Genomic DNA, 17,732 nt, shown 5'->3' with positions numbered 1-17,732 from the left:
CAAGCTGCTGTTTTGAGGCATGTTAAAAAAAACAATGCACTTTGTGACTTCAATAATAAATATGGAAGTGCCATGTTGGCATTTTTTTCCATAACTTGAGTTGATTTATTTTGGAAAACCTTGTTACATTGTTTAATGCATCCAGCGGGGCATCACAACAAAATTAGGCATAATAATGTGTTAATTCCACGACTGTATATATCGGTATCGGTTGATATCGGAATCGGTAATTAAGAGTCGGACAATATCGGATATCGGCAAAAAAGCCATTATTGGACATCTCTAATTATTATACATTAAACTTTTTTTTTTCTTAAAATAAAAAAATAAATACTTAAATATCTGCTTGATTTATGTATGAATCTGTAATAATGTTTGTAAAGTTAATAATGTAATGTTAGTTACATTTGTATGAATTTAGGTTGGAAAGTAGTTATCTCTGATAATAACGAACCATTAGTTTCATGTTTCATAATACTGTAACAAATATGTAACATTACATTGAACTTTTTTTTGTAAAAATAAATATCTGATTGAGTTTTAATTTCAAAGCAAGTTATCCATTAAATTATACATTGTAAAAATGGTAATCGATTTTACAGTTTAAAAAAAAAAAAGTGGCCAGAATTGTATCATAAACAAAAACAGTGGTACCATTTTTTCTATTTAAAGTAATCCACCGCAAAAACAACCATAAAATTAATGATTAACATTGGCTGCTCTGTCGACCAGAATGTTACCATAAAAACATGGTAGCCTTTTTCCATTTACAGTAATATCCTATAAAGAAAAAACGATCGAATCCACAGTAAAATTCTGCCGACTGAGCTGCCAGTCTACAGATTCTTTTTTTTACGGAGTACGTAAAAAATATATACTGTTGTGCAACAATATTATAAGGGGGAATATTACTCTCCGTTACAAGAGGCCCCCTGAGGGCAACCATAACTGCCATGTGGTCCTGGATGAAAAGGAGTTTGACACTCCTGGTCTAGCACCATATATTGTGTTCAAAGTGTACAACCTTCACTTTGATATATACTTCTGAAGAGGCTAGAACCCATTGTTTATATTGATATTGTTTCTTATGGAGAAATTCGCTTCACTATACAAACTTTTCCATTTACGAACCCAGTTCAAGAACCAATTAAGTTAGTAATTCGAGGTTCCATTGTAGTTTAATACGTGGGATGATCTGACTTTCTGATAACCATGGCGATTTACAAAAACCGGGGCAAAAAAAATCATAGGAAAAGTGAAGCGCACAACAACCAAGGAATCGTCTGTTTGAAGTATTACCAGCAAGGCTGTGATCCACAACACCAGGTGTCCGATGTCATACGAGTTGGTGAGATAGCGCAGCGCCACCATGTGGCTGACCCCTACTGGGAGGTTGAGGCTGCGCAGGATCCTGGTGAAGATCTACACACGAAAAAAGACGAATGTTATTTTAAATGAACATGGGGAGCCAAATTGGACCTAATTGAGCAGGCGGGTATTCCCTCACAGTGGCCAGGTGGGGGGTCCAGTCCACGTAGCCGATGTTGTCATTGGCGAGGCGAGCAAACAGGTTCACTAAATGCTGCCAGACAACAAAAGAAAAAACCCATGAAAATGAAAGTCTTCTGAGAAAAGTGAGCTGAATGACGAGGCATGAGGCCGAACAAAAGCGAGCCAACGAGTCAGTCATCCTTTTTAGCAAATGCAAGTGCGTCATTTGAGGCGATTTCTAGGAACATAAAAGGCTCCCGGGATTCATTGCTCAAACAACATGGAACTATTTGCTATACCACCGATTGGTCTGACAGATTTACCGCAGAATAAATGTGTAAATAAATCTTTCATACTATAAATAAAACATTTGCATATTAACTTGACAAGAGCGTGTGTGCAGGTGTGTGTGTGTGCATGAGTGAGTGTGTGTAAGCCTCACCCCTTCCCAGCTGGGTTGATTTTGGACAGACACCCACAGCTCCATCAACTCATCAAACCACAACCTGAAAGCAACCAAAAAAAGAGCATTACACTCACACAATGTGACACACAGTGGCGGTTTCACATGTGGGCATACTTGCCAACTTTGAGACCTTCGAATTCGGGAGATTTTTTTTGGGGGGGGGGGGGGGGGGGGGTGTATATTGTAGCCCGGAAGAGTCAGGGATACAAGGGATTCTGGGCATTTGTTCTGTTGTGTTTATGTTGTGTTACGGTGCGGATGTTCTCCTGAAATGTGTTTGTCATTCTTGTTTGGTGTGGGTTCACAGTGTGGCGCATATTTGTAACAGTGTTAAAGTTGTTTATACGGCCACCCTCAGTGTGACCTGTACGGCTGTTGACCGAGTATGTCTTGCAGTCACTTTCGTGTGGGTGCAGAAGCCGCATACAACATGTGACTGGGCCGGCACGCTGTTTGTATGGTGAAAAAGCGGACACGTCGACGGGTTGTAGAGGACGCTACTGGCAGTGCCATCACGGCACGCCCTTAATTTTGTTGTCCGGGTGAAAATCGGGAGAATGGTTGCCCCAGGAGATTTTCGGGAGGGGCACTGAAATTCGTGAGTCTCCCGGAAAAATCGGGAGGGTTGGCAAGTATGCATGTGGGCGTAGAAGAGTAATACTTAAGTGACTTGAGGCTGAAATAAATGTGTCGAAAATCGAAATCCTTTTGAAGCAATTTCCTTCGTGTTTGACTGACTCCCTGCTCACTGTCCTTTCTTCCATCCATCCATCCATTTTCTACCGTTTGTCCCTCTCGGGGTCGCGGAGGGTGCTGGAGCCTATCTCAGCTGCATTCGGGCGGAAGGCGGGGTACACACTGGACAAGTCGCCACCTCATCACAGGGCCAACACAGATAGACAGACAACATTCACACTCACATTCACACACTAGGGACCATTTAGTGTTGCCAATCAACCTATCCCCAGGTGCATGTCTTTGGAAAGGGAGGAAGCCGGAGTACCCGGAGGGAACCCACACATCTCACAGGGAGAACATGCAAACTCCACACAGAAAGATCCCGAGCTCAGGATCTATCGGCTGGATTTGAATTAATTTTGCCTACTGGAGAACATTGGACCGAGTAAGTAATCACAACGAACTGGGGTTGCATTGTACCAAAATATGAGATCAGCATTGTCATCTGAAAAGGTAAATAAGCTTGTTTGTTTAAACTGGGTAAAACGGGGGTCGGCAACCCGCAGCCCTAGAGCCGCATGTAGCTCTTTAGCACCGCGCTAGTCGCTACCTGGAGCTTTTTCAAAAATGTATGATCATGGAAAAAGATGGGAGGAAAAACATGTTTTTAAAAAAATATGGTTTCTGTAGGAGAACAAACAAGACACAAACCTCCCTGGTTGTTAGAAATCCCGCTGTTTATATTAAACATGCTTCACTGATGAGAGTATTTGGCAAGCGCCTTTTTGTCCAACTAATTTCAGCGGTCCTTGAACTTACCGTACTTTGTTTACATGTACAACTTTCTCCGACGCTGCCACAAAAAGACGTGTTATATGCCACTCCTTTGTCACATTTTTGTGCGTGAATGTACAAACGTGAGCTTTCTTGATGTTATTGACTTGTGTGGAGTGCTAATCAATCGATGCTATCATGCTATATAGGCTAGCCGTATGTACATATTGGAACATTATGCCTCATTTGTAGGTATATTTGAGCTCATTTAAATGTCCTTTACTTATGTGCTTTGTGTATTTAATTCATATTTGCATGTCTCATGACACATTATCTGTATGTAATATTGGCTGCAATTCTGATAGTTGTTTGTGTGCCATGTTGTTCCAGACCACAGCAAACGTTACCCAGCTTGCAAAGATTGTAATAAATAAACAAGAAGAAGACAGCCTGCCGGTTCCTTTAACATAGACACACACATATATATCTTTTGGCCATTCTAAGCCAGTAATTTCCAGGAGTTATCTCATCCTCTCAGTAGCCTCCGTTTTACTAATGATTTCCAATGTTATACAAATGTGTAGAATAAATATTACATTTCAACACTTCTGTTAGTTTTTTGTATTTTTGGTCCAATATGGCTCTTTCAACATTTTGATTTGCCAACCCCTGCGTTAAACTAATAAACAATAAATGCAGATTTAAATGTTGCACTTGGTTAAGTTGTTTATGAGTGTGTTTACTACGTTATTGATTAGTAAATAAAGTTAAAGTACCAATGATTGTCACACACACACTAGGTGTGGCGAAATTATTCTCTGCATTTGACCCATCACCTTTGAGGGGAGCAGTGAGCAGCAGCAGTGGCCGCGCCTGGGAATCATTTTTGGTGATTTAACCCCCAATTCCAACTCTTGATGCTGAGTGCCAAGCAGCGAGGTAATGGGTCCCATTTTTATAGTTGTACCTTGTTTGTAATATTATTGCAAATACTTTCAAAATGTGTACCGTATTTTTCGGACTATAAGTCGCTCCGGCCGAAAATGCATAATAAAGAAGGAAAAAAACATATACAAGTCGCACTGGAGTATAAGTCGCATTTTTGGGGGAAATGTATTTGATAAAAGCCAACACCAAGAATAGACATTTGAAAGGCAATTTAAAATAAATAAAGAATAGTGAACAACAGGCTGAATAAGTGTACGTTATATGAGGCATAAATAACCAACTGGTATGTTAACGTAACATATTATGGTAAGAGTCATTCAAATAACTATAACATATAGAACATGCTATACGTTTACCAAACAATCTGTCACTCCTAATCGCTAAATCCCATGAAATTTTATACGTCTAGTAGAGATGCGCGTTTTGCGGACACAACCGCGTAGTCCGCGGATTATCTGCGGGTCGGGCGGTTGAAATAAAAAAAAATTAGATTTTAAATAGATTCAGGCGGGTGGCAGTTAAACCAATTCGGAAATATATATACATAGTTAAATGTTGTTACCCACATACGAAAAACGAGCAGGCACCTGCAGCACGCCACAACAGAAGAAGAAAAAAAAAAAAGATGGCAACGCCGGCAGCAAACGTGGTACGCGACAAACTAAAAAAGGGAATACTAAAGACCAGGGGAAAAAAAGGCCAGAAAAGTTCAGCGTGGACTCGTTTTTATGAGGTTGTAAATCAGGATGATAGTAATGCTGGCTACGTGATTTGCAAGAGCTGCGACGCTGTTTATGTCTACGACAGTCACAAAACCGGGACATCTAACATGGTGCATCACATTTGTGCAAAACCCCGAACCTCCACAAACACCCTGAGCATGAGCAGTTTCGTCCGCCGTGATCCCAGAAGAGTGCCACAGGATGTTAAAACAAGATAGAACGCAGCTGCCTGCAGCAGTTTGAGTGGCGCGAGCGCGCTTGGAGGTGCGCTCAGCGCGGCTCCCAGATGATTGCGCACTGGTGTGCGTCTGGGCCGTGACAGCGTGGCACGCATTGAATGTCTCTGCTGCATTGGATCAGTCTCCTTTCTTTAACAGGCAAAAGCTTTATAACCTCACTAATGCCTTGCATCGTCTATATTAGATATATAACAACGGGTGGGTGCGGGCAGATGCGGTTTTGATAAAATGTTAGTTCGGGTGGATGGCGGATGGGTGACGACTTTTGTGATGCGGTTGCGGATTAAATAATTGCCTATCCGCGCATCTCTAACGTCTAGTCTCTTACGTGAATGAGCTAAATAATATTATTTGATATTTTACGGTAATGTGTTAATAATTTCACACATAAGTCGCTCCTGAGTATAAGTCGTAACCCCGGCCAAACTATGAAAAAAAAACTGCGACTTATAGTCCGAAAAATACGGTACTTAATTTTTACTATACTTTACTGTCACCAAGTTTTGAGCAAATCAATGTCTTGCTGTTCAGTAAAACATTTTGAAGATGTTCCTGCATGAGATTCTGACTACAAAATTGCATTTGTATCCAAACATCGGGGTATGTTACTCACGCAAGCAAATAACATTTGTTTAATGATGATTAATCACAATTCAAGAGTGTGATTAACCTGATTTAAAAAAAATAATCATTTGACAGCTCTAATAATAACATAACAATGACATTGCCATCAAATTCAACCCATTCGTCTTCAATCCCATGAAAAACGAACTGCTTCCCTCTAACTGACGATTGCGGAGCAGAACGGGAAAAGGAGAGTCTTAAAAGTGATGAAGTGCGGTAACCAGTCCAACAGTGTGCAGACAAATGTCTCTCTAAAGGCCAAACACGGGGAAGAATGCTCTGCTGCTGCTGTGCGGCTTTTGCCAAGCTGGAGCTGAAATAGGCTTCAGGTTTTTTTTTCCCCCCACCAAGAAATCAAGCTGTTAGCCTGACAAGGCTGATAGAAAGAACATTATTTATGGTGCAAAGGTGCTTATGCAGTCTGGTGGTTTTGCAAGACACGAGAAGCGAGGCGAGTCGACGGCTTACTTTGTTCCCCCGGAATGGGAATTGCGGACGCGTGCTAGATAACGTTGCGGCTTCGCGCGCTACGTTTCGTTTGATGAATTACCGGAAGCCTTGGGCGTGCTCCTCGGGGGGCATGATGGTGGGCAGGAAGAGCTCCATGTTGCTGATGGCCTTCTGCATGGCCACGTCGAAGACGCACAGCAGGGGGCGCCACTCCTCCAGCATCTCCTTGGTGGAGGACGCCGGGAAATACCTGGTGTGAGTGAAGAGAGAAGAAGACATGTTGTAGGGCACGCAAACATGATGATGATGGGAGAAGATGGAACTTACGGTCTGCAGCTTTTGATCAAAGCCTTCAAAATGTGCTCCACTGAGCTGTCAGCAAAGAAAATATCAAAGTTATTTTTTTGTGTGTGTGTGTGATGTTTTTAACCAAACACGACTGACTTGGGGAACCAGATGAGTCCAAGATGCTCCGTTTTGGAGTGGACCACCTTCTCGAACAGCTGGTAGAGCGGTCGCCACGGCAACTGGAGGTCATCTCGTGAAAGCAGTTCCTTTTTCCTGTTTGGGGAGGAAACGTGTTATCCCTTTTGGCCTGTTCGAAGAGCGGTTAAAGGACATTACAACCTTTTAATTGAAATATTAGCGCCGAGAATCTTTGGCCACGACACGATTGGATTTGATTCTTGGGGGAAATGATTCGATTCAGAATTGATTCTTTTCTGTCTTGCCTCTGGTGAGGGCGGTCGCATTTCTCCGCTCCCTCCTTTCCCAGCTTGCTCTCTTCGTTTTTGTCTGAACTTTTTTTGAAGCCTCTTTCTTTGCGCCGTCCTCAAATCATGGATATGATCAGCTGGACTCTCGACGCGATTGACAAAGTTTGAGAGAAGCCAGCATGGACAAATAGAACAGACAAGTCATTGTTTTTTGTCTGCTCGCGGAAAACAAACATCCTAATCTACAATTTGACTCCCTCGAATGGCCTTGACGCTGTGAACAACAGGAACAGGCTGTTCTGAAAAACACCCCCGAGGACACCTCAATGATGGACGCTTTTGACCTCCCTCCCTCCTCAACGACACCTGGAGTCGAACTTTTGCAGATCGGCCTCATTCATAAAAAACATTACATCATCGCATCCAAGACAATTGGGCACAAATGCACCACCCCCCCACACCTTCACCACCGCTTCTTTCTCAGGGTGATGGTCGGATGGCAGCGCTTCATGGCAGCGGTCGCCTTCCAGGGTCCCAACTCCCTGCCCCGCTGTTGCGAGTTTGTCGTGGTTAAATGTAACATGTCTATTTGTGCATTGCATGGAGGTTTTTTCCCCACTCCAGACTAGGCCCCCTTAGGAGCCCAGTCTAAATTTTATTTTTTTACTCATCTTTTTCCCCAGCGTTTTACCTTTTTCCCATCTTTTACGGGGTTTGTTTTGTCTAATCTTGAACGAGTCTGTGCCGAAAACAAAGTTTCGTTGTACTTGTGCAATGACAATAAAGACCTATCTATCTATCTATCTATTTTAATTCAAAACAATTCTCAATTCAAAATCAATACTTTTTTAGTAACATTGGATGCCAGTTTTATGATTGACTGCATTCCTCCATAAAATAGATAAAACATATCTGATCAATTTCTATATTACTTAAAAGATTAGGGGAATGTTTTAAATAAAAATGTTTATATTATAATACTTTGGAGGGAATACTTCGAAGACTTCCTCAATCCCACCAACACGTCTTCCTATGAGGAAGCAGTGCCTGGGGAGTCTGTGGTGGGCTCTTCTATTTCTGGGGCTGAGGTTGCTGAGGTAGTTAAAAAGCTCCTTGGTGGCAAGGCCCCGGGGGTAGATGAGATCCGCCCGGAGTTCCTTAAGGCTCTGGATGCTGTGGGGCTGTCTTGGTTGACAAGACTCTGCAGCATCGCGTGGACATCGGGGGAGGTACCTCTGGATTGGCAGACCGGGGTGGTGGTTCCTCTCTTTAAGAAGGGGAACCGGAGGGTGTGCTCTAACTATCGTGGGATCACACTCCTCAGCCTTCCCGGTAAGGTCTATTCAGGTGTACTAGAGAGGAGGCTACGCCGGATAGTCGAACCTCGGATTCAGGAGGAACAGTGTGGTTTTCGTCCTGGTCGTGGAACTGTGGACCAGCTCTATACTCTCGGCAGGGTCCTTGAGGGTGCATGGGAGTTTGCCCAACCAGTCTACATGTGTTTTGTGGACTTGGAGAAGGCATTCGACCGTGTCCCTCGGGAAGTCCTGTGGGGAGTGCTCAGAGAGTATGGGGTATCGGACTGTCTGATTGTGGCAGTCCGCTCCCTGTATGCTCAGTGCCAGAGCTTGGTCCGCATTGCCGGCAGTAAGTCGGACACGTTTCCAGTGAGGGTTGGACTCCGCCAAGGCTGCCCTTTGTCACCGATTCTGTTCATAACTTTTATGGACAGAATTTCTAGGTGCAGTCAAGGCGTTGAGGGGATCTGGTTTGGTGGCTGCAGGATTAGGTCTCTGCTTTTTGCAGATGATGTGGTCCTGATGGCTTCATCTGGCCAGGATCTTCAGCTCTCACTGGATCGGTTCGCAGCCGAGTGTGAAGCGACTGGGATGAGAATCAGCACCTCCAAGTCCGAGTCCATGGTTCTCGCCCGGAAAAGGGTGGAGTGCCATCTCCGGGTTGGGGAGGAGATCTTGCCCCAAGTGGAGGAGTTCAAGTACCTCGGAGTCTTGTTCACGAGTGAGGGAAGAGTGGATCGTGAGATCGACAGGCGGATCGGTGCGGCGTCTTCAGTAATGCGGACGCTGTATCGATCCGTTGTGGTGAAGAAGGAGCTGAGCCGGAAGGCAAAGCTCTCAATTTACCGGTCGATCTACGTTCCCATCCTCACCTATGGTCATGAGCTTTGGGTTATGACCGAAAGGACAAGATCACGGGTACAAGCGGCCGAAATGAGTTTCCTCCGCCGGGTGGCGGGGCTCTCCCTTAGAGATAGGGTGAGAAGCTCTGCCATCCGGTGGGAGCTCAAAGTAAAGCCGCTGCTCCTCCACATCGAGAGGAGCCAGATGAGGTGGTTCGGGCATCTGGTCAGGATGCCACCCGAACGCCTCCCTAGGGAGGTGTTTAGGGCACGTCCGACCGGTAGGAGGCCGCGGGGAAGACCCAGGACACGTTGGGAAGACTATGTCTCCCGGCTGGCCTGGGAACGCCTCGGGGTCCCACAGGAAGAGCTGGACGAAGTGGCTGGGGAGAGGGAAGTCTGGGCTTCCCTGCTTAGGCTGCTGCCCCCGCGACCCGACCTCGGATAAGCGGAAGAAGATGGATGGATGGATGGATGGATATTATAATAATTTATTTTTTTCCTGGTCCTTATTATTGATATCCACCAATTATGGTTGTACGGTATACTGGTACTAATATAGTATTGCGGTTCTAATGAATCAAAAACAGTGCTATACTCTTTGAAAAGTACCGGTTCCCGGGCATGACGGCGCGTCGTCACGTCATGACATTGCTGGTTCTCCGAGCAGAGGAGCATGTTCGGCAGTGCACAATCACAGAGTACTTACAAGCAGACACAGTGTGTAGACAGAAAAGGGAGAACGGACGCATTTTGGCTTAAAAACTAACGATAAAGATGAAGCTATAACACTGAAACGCCCTCAGGAAGATGTGCTTTAAAACATGGCTAGCTAGTTAGCAGTGTTTTAGCTTCTTCTATATCACTAAACCCTCGCCATGGCGACAAATAAAATTAGTTTCTTACAAGTATCATCCCTGCAGGACGAGGAATAGTTAAAAATGCTTTACTACCCACCGTAGGAGGATACAATAGCTCACCGCTAACAAAAGCTAGCGCGCCTGAATGTGAACAAATGCCACACCTGACATCCACTGTAATGATACAAAGTACAATAGCATATTTAGTCGATACTACTATGATTACATCTACATTCTTTATTGTCATAAAATCTTTTTCCCTCTTTTTAAAAAATCACATTATGATTATAAACTCTGGAAATACATCCCTGGACACATGAGATCTTTGAATATGACCAATGTATGATCCTGTAACTACTTGGTATCGATTTAATACCTACATTTGTGGTATCATCCAAAACTAATGTAAAGTATCCAACAACAGAAGAATAAGTGATTATTACATTTGAACACAAGTGTGTATAGAACATGTTGAAACAGAAAATAAGCAGATATTAACAGTAAACGAACAAGTGGATTAATAATAAATTTTTACAGCTTGTCCTTTATAATTTTGACAAAATAGAATGTAAAATGACATAAAATGTTACTGCATACGTCAGCAGACAAATTAGGAGACTTTGTTTGCTTACTTACTACTAAAAGACAAGTTGTCTCGTATATTCACTATTTTATTTAAGGACAAAATTGTTCTTCGATTGCATTAAGAAACATATGTTTAACCTCTTAAGGCCCAAGCTGTTTGTTTACATGCTTTTTTTTTTATTTCTCTTTGCTATTTGGGCTTATTGGACCCTAATTAGAATAAAAACTAAGAATCTTCTTTTGATATGATGGACTTAGTCCAGAAGTACACAAGTGTGTACTTCATGTTTAGTGACATGCTAATTCTTATTTTTACACTTTTTTTTCCAAATTCCATTGTATGCTATACTCTTTTGACACCACCAGATGGCAGTATAAGTGTCCACATAAGGGCCATAAGACCCCAATTCAGTAGTGTACACAATTTTGGAAATAAGAGCTAATAGGTGCTGTCCACGCATGTGGCCACTAAGCATACTTGCCAACCTTGAGACCTCCGATTTCAGGAGGTGGGGGAGGGGGGCGGGGGTGGGGGGGAGGCTGGGGGGTGGCTAAAAGGGGTGGAGTATATTTACAGCTAGAATTCACCAAGTCAAGTATTTCATATATATATATATATATATATATAAGAAATACTTGATGTTCAGTGAATTCTAGCTATATATATATATATATATATATATTTGTATATATAGCGTGTATATATGTGTATATATATATATATATATATATGTATATATATATATATATATATATATATATTTATTTTATTATATATATATATATATATATCTATATATATATATATAAAATAAATACTTGAATTTCAGTGTTCATTTATTTACACATATACACACACATAACACTCATCTACTCATTGTTGAGTTAAGGGTTGAATTGTCCATCCTTGTTCTATTCTCTGTCACTATTTTTCGAACCATGCTGAACACCCTCTCTGAAGATGCATTGCTGTGTGGCACGCACAAAAGTGCTTTCATCAAATGCACTAGATGGCAGTATTGTCCTGTTTAAGAGTGTCACAACATTGCTGTTTACGGCAGACGAACTGCTTTACGGTATACATAAACTTGACTGCTGTTGTTGTGTGTTGTTGCCGCGCTGGGAGGACGTTAATGAAACTGCCTAACAATAAACCCACATAAAAAACCAAGAACTCGCCCTCCATCATTCTAGTTATAACGTGATTGGGCAGGTATGCTGTTTACATTGTGGGTTAGCGGACTCAGGTCCGCCTGAATTTCGGGAGATTTTCGGGAGAAAATTTGTCCCGGGAGGTTTTCGGGAGAGGCGCTGAATTTCGGGAGTCTCCCGGAAAATCCGGGAGGGTTGGCAAGTATGCACTAAGGCCTTTAGAGGTCTTAATGTACCGTAAGATATTTTGTTAAAATAAAGTCAATAATGCCATTTGTTGTGGTCCCTTTTATTTAGAAAAGTATCGAAATAAATGTTGGTACCGGTACCAAAATATTGGTATCGGGACAACTCTACAACCAATATAAACCACTTAAATAGTTTCAGCTGTATCAGGGCCGACTGCAGCATATTTGCCTCAGTGTGCTTTGAGCCAACGATAGACTAGCAAAAGATGATCTGATCTTGTCTTTTGTCATCTCATCTCCAATATGTCATGTTTAAGTGCGCCTAAAAATCCAACAAAGGAACTTTTAAATACAAATGATACCAATGATATCATTTGTTTTGATCTAATCCGCCGATGACTGCAAGAGCAGTGGCTTCTTACAGCCCAAGTCAGTGTCAAATTAAAAGAAAAAGGCAGCTTTTCACTTTAATTGCTATAAAAACCAACCGCTTATTGCTTTTGCCCGCGCCGTACTCATTTTCCAAGTTCTGCCCTGCGGTTTCCAGCATAAATCCTGCTAATCGCAGATAATAAAAAAAAAAAGCTCACGTCCTCTCAGCTACACACACTCTCTGGAGGACAGAGAGCTCCAGACAATTCAAGAAGCCTGTCGATCGGAAGGAAAGTTACGGTGAAGAGCAATGGATTGAGTCAGCGGAGAGCTCCATCTCGCCGCTGTGAGGTCTGGCGCTTAATATTAAATCTTTGACGTCTGCATTACGACGCTGGCGTGGTGATGGATGCGGTCGTCGCGGGAACAACTTCCAGACAAAGGCCATGTGATGAATGTAACGTGGCGGCGGCAAAGACATCTGATTTAAGGAACGCAATAAGCAGAGACAGGGTGCTCATAGAGCACAGGTGTCAAACTCAAGGCTCGGGGGCCAGATCTGGCCCGCGACATCAATTTATCTGGCCCGCAAACACCTGGAAATGATATAATAATAATAAATAATAATGGATTAGATTGGATTGGATTGGATCAATTACAATTGATGACTGGATTAGATAGGTTGATTGGCAACACTTATCTGTGTTGGCCCTGTGATGAGGTGGAGACTTGTCCAGGGTGTACCCCGCCTGCCGCCCGATTGTAGCTGATATAGGCTCCAGCGCCCCCCGTGACCCCAAAAAGGGAATAAGCGGTAGAAAATGGTTGGAAAAAATGGATTAGATTTATATAGCTCTTTTTTAGACACTCAAAGCGCTTCACAGAGAAGTGTGAACCCATCCTTCATTCACACCTGGTGGTGGTAAGCTACATTTGTAGCCACAGCTGCCCTGGGGTAGACTGACGGAAGCGAGGCTGCCAGTTTGAGCCTACGGCCCCTCCGACCACCACCCATCATTCATTCACCAGTGTGAGCGGCACTGGGGGCAAGGGTGAAGTGTCCTGCCCAAGGACACAACGTGTCTGTGTCAATAAAGTACCGTATTTTCTGCACTATAAGGCGCACCTAAAAACCTCCAATTATCTCAAAAGCTGACAGTGCGCCTGATAATCCGGTGCGCCTTATATATGGACCAATATTGAGCCACAAAAGGTCTCGCAACTACGGGATGCATAACGTAACCGTAGCCTCTACTGTAGCGTCTATTCTATGTGCCTCATAATGCGGTGCGCCTTATATATGAACAAAGTTTTAAAAAAGGCCATTCATTGAAGTTGCGCCTTCTAATCCAGTGCGCCTTATAAATACGGTACTTAATATTTTCTCGCTAAATGTAATTGATTTTTTTCATTTTGACAGAAAACATATATGTACTGCTTGAAATTGCATAGTTGCATGCCTTTTAAACTTTAATAGTATCCAATATTGCAACAAATATTTCAGTATATTATCATACTTTCAAAACATGTTTTTTTCTAAATAAAAATACTTAACGTTACAGCAAACTACCCATCAAATTAATAAAAATTAAAATACATTTTACAGTGTTCTTTACAGCATATTACTGTAAATTGAAAAAAAAAACCTACTGTTTTTTGCGTTAAAATTCTGTTGACTGAGCTGGCAGTTTTTGACTGTAAAATCTACGGTTGTTGTTTTTACTGTAAATGGAAAGACAGTACATTAGTTTTTACTAGAGATGTCCGATAATGGCTTTTTTGCCGATATCCGATATTGTCCAACTCTTAATTACTGATTCCGATATCAACCGATACCGATATATACAGTAGTGGAATTAACACATTATTATCCCTAATTTTGTTGTGATGCCCCGCTGGATGCATTAAACAATGTAACAAGGTTTTCCAAAATAAATCAACTCAAGTTATGGAATAAAATGCCAACATGGCACTGCCATATTTATTATTGAAGTCACAAAGTGCATTATTTTTTTTAACATGCCTCAAAACAGCAGCTTGGAATTTGGGACATGCTCCCTGAGAGAGCATGAGGAGGTTGCAGGTGCTGCAAGGGGTTCTGGGTAATTGTTCTGTTGTGTTGATGTTGTGTTACGGTGCGGATGTTCAACTGAAATGTGTTTGTCATTCTTGTTTGGTGTGGGTTCACAGTGTGGCGCATATTTGTAACAGTGTTAAAGTTGTTTATACCGCCACCCTCAGTGTGACCTGTATGGCTGTTGACCAAGTATGCATGGATTCACTTGTGTGTGTGTGAAAAGCCGTAGATATTATGTAATTGGGCCGGCACGCAAAGGCAGTGCCTTTAAGGTTTATTGGCGCTCTGTACTTCTCCCTACGTCCGTGTACCACTCCGTACAGCGGTGTTTTAAAAAGTCATAAATTTTACTTTTTGAAACAGATACCGATAATTTCCGATTTCACATTTTAAAGCATTTATCGGCCGATAATATCGGCAGTCCGATTTTATCGGACATCTCTAGTTTTTACGGTAGAAAAACTGGCAGCTAAATTGCCAGAATAAAAAAATAACTTGTACTGTTTTTCCATCAACAATATAGTAATGTAGAAACCAATGTAAATTTAGCACAAAAATTCCAAAAACCACCCCAAAAAACAGTGGTACTGTTTTTCCATTTACCGTAAAATGTTGTAAAAAAAACAAAAACAACAAAAAAAAAAACTATTTTGCAGTAAAATGTTGTAAATGTAAAGTTTTTACTGTAAAATCGACAGTCAACTTAAAACAATTTATATAATTAATAATGAAATCCAGAGGCAAATTCATACATTATTCACTGCTACAAGTGGCCCTCTGATGGCAGCCATAACTTCCATGTGGCCCTCCATGAAAACCAGTTTGACATCCCTGTATAGAGCCACGACATAGATACTGTATCTCGTCCTACGTTTGTTACGTTCAACACACAATTGTCGCACCCACTTGAGGAGCTGAATGATCAGCCGGGCGTAGCTCTGCATCATGTGGGGCTCCAGGTCCGGCATGGTGACCAAGTCATACAGCAGCTTGATGAACAGAACATGATCGTCCTTGCTGAACCTTCTGCCATAGAGCTTCAGAAACCTGGAGGGGAAGGAAAGAAGAGGTCAGGTGACGAGTGGGCCAGACCAATCAGATGATCACTTCCCGCTTCCTGCCGCTGACCTATATTGACAAAAATGCGGCTACGATGACATGGTGTCAAAAAGTTGGCATTAAAGCAGACCTGGGCAAAATTCTCAAGATTTTCAACCTGGCCCGCCGTTCTACATATTTTTTTAGACCTTTATAATCAAAACTGTCGCTGCCATTATGATGTGCAGTGCTGTTTTTAAATTACCGTAAGTCTTACAATAAAACACAATAAAAAAAATTAAAATAAGCTAAAAATGACATTTCACAGTTAGCTGAACGCTCTTTTTTTTTTTTTTTAAATGTACGTATTGTTTTGCCCCATTTTTAAGTAAAAATAAAATAAAAATGGAAACTAATTAAAACTCAATAAAACAAGGGCATCCAAACTTTTACAACCAAGGGCTAGATACTGATTAATGGAAGGATGCTTTTTTTCATAAATTCCTACTAAGGCGGCAACGATTAATTTGATAAGAAAAAAGCTTTGATTTATATTTTGTAGCTGTGACTAATCGTTTAATGAGTGTATGTGATAACATGTTTTATAAATTTGGACCACATGAGTGCCCAGAATTTTAAATATGTGCACATATTTTCCGCATGGCCAATGCAATGGAGCATAAATGAGGGGTAGTTTCGACTTTATCTCATAACTCCGACTTTTTTAAATCATAATTATGACTTTTTATCCCATACTTTTGTTTTATTATTCCTACAATCTAGATTCTTAATCTCCTAATTTCGATTTTTAATCACATAATTTAGATTTATTTTTTTTACCTCATAATTTCGATTTTATCTCATGATTCCGACTTTTTAAAATCATAATTATGACTTTTTATCCCATAATTTTGTTGTATTATTCCTACAATCTAGATTTGTAATGTCGTAATTTTGATTTTTAATCTCATAATTTCGAAATATTTTTTTTACCTCATAATTATTTCTCATAGTTTGGACTTTATCTCATAATTCCGATTTTTTTAAAATCATAATTATGACTTGTTATCCCATAATTTTGTTTTATTATTCCTACAATCTAGATTCTTAATCTCCTAACTTTGATTTTTAATCTCATTTCGAATCATTTTTTTAATCTTAATAATTTCGACTTTATCTCATAATTCCGACTTTAAAAAAAATCATTATTATGACTTTTTATCCCATAATTTTGTTTTATTATTCCTACAATCTAGATTCTTAATCTCCTAATTGTGATTTTTAATCTCATAATTTCGATTTTTTTTTTTACCTCATAATTTCGACTTTATTTTATAATTCCGACTTTATTTTAATCATAATTATGACTTTATGTCCCATAATTGAGTTGTATTATTTCTACAATCTAGATTCGTAATCTCATAATTTAGATTTTTAATCTCATAATTTCGAATTATTTTTATCTCATAATTATTTCTCATAGTTTCGACTTTATCTCATAATTCGGATTTTTTTAAATCATAATTATGACTTTTTATCCCATAATTTTGCTTTATTATTCCTAGTCTAGGTTCTTAATTTCCTAATTTAAATTTTTCATCTCATAATTTCAATTTTTTTTTACCTCATAATTCCGACTTTTTTAAATCATAATTATGACTTTATATCCCATAATTTTGTTTTATTATTCCTACAATCTAGATTCTTAATCTCCTAATTTAGATTTTTAATCTCATAATTTCGAATTATTTTTTTTACCTCATAATTATTTCTCTTAGTTTCGACTTTATCTCATAATTCCGACTTTTTTAAAATCATAATTATGACTTTTTATCCCATAATTGTGTTTTATTATTCCTGCAATCTAGACTCTTAATCTCTTAATTTTGATTTTTAATCTCATAATTTTGAAAAAAAAAATGTACCTGATAATGTCGATTTAATCACATAATTCTGATTTTTTAAATCACAATTATGACTTTTTATCCCATAATTGTGTTTTATTATTTCTACAATCTAGATTCGTAATCTCGTAATTTTTATTTTTAATCTCCTAATTTCGAATTAATTTTTTTACCTCATAATTATTTCTCATAGCTTCGACTTTCTCATAATTCCGACTTTTTTTTAATCATAATTATGACTTTTCATCCCATAATTGTGTTTTATTATTTCTACAATCTAGATTCTTAATCTCTTAATTTTGATTCTT

At 40.3% G+C, this 17,732-nt stretch overlaps 1 protein-coding gene across 1 annotated transcript in view; it reads right to left on the bottom strand.

The window, feature by feature from the left end:
• Positions 1-17,732, bottom strand: part of LOC133577852 (proteasome activator complex subunit 4B-like) — a 114,630-nt gene that overhangs the window by 92,802 nt on the left and 4,096 nt on the right. The window contains exons 2-8 of the mRNA XM_061931927.1: positions 15,389-15,529; positions 6,837-6,953; positions 6,720-6,764; positions 6,493-6,642; positions 1,934-1,997; positions 1,508-1,582; positions 1,300-1,422 (exon numbers count right to left, since the gene is read on the bottom strand). Of these exons, the coding sequence (XP_061787911.1) occupies positions 1,300-1,422; positions 1,508-1,582; positions 1,934-1,997; positions 6,493-6,642; positions 6,720-6,764; positions 6,837-6,953; positions 15,389-15,529 (715 nt within the window). The remainder of the gene's footprint in view (positions 1-1,299; positions 1,423-1,507; positions 1,583-1,933; positions 1,998-6,492; positions 6,643-6,719; positions 6,765-6,836; positions 6,954-15,388; positions 15,530-17,732) is intronic.

This window comes from Nerophis lumbriciformis, linkage group LG39, assembly GCF_033978685.3.
Source record: "Nerophis lumbriciformis linkage group LG39, RoL_Nlum_v2.1, whole genome shotgun sequence".
Classification (NCBI taxonomy): Eukaryota; Metazoa; Chordata; class Actinopteri; order Syngnathiformes; family Syngnathidae; genus Nerophis; species Nerophis lumbriciformis.
Note: the sequence above shows the minus strand (reverse complement) of the source record. Positions and strands in the feature narration are given on the sequence as shown.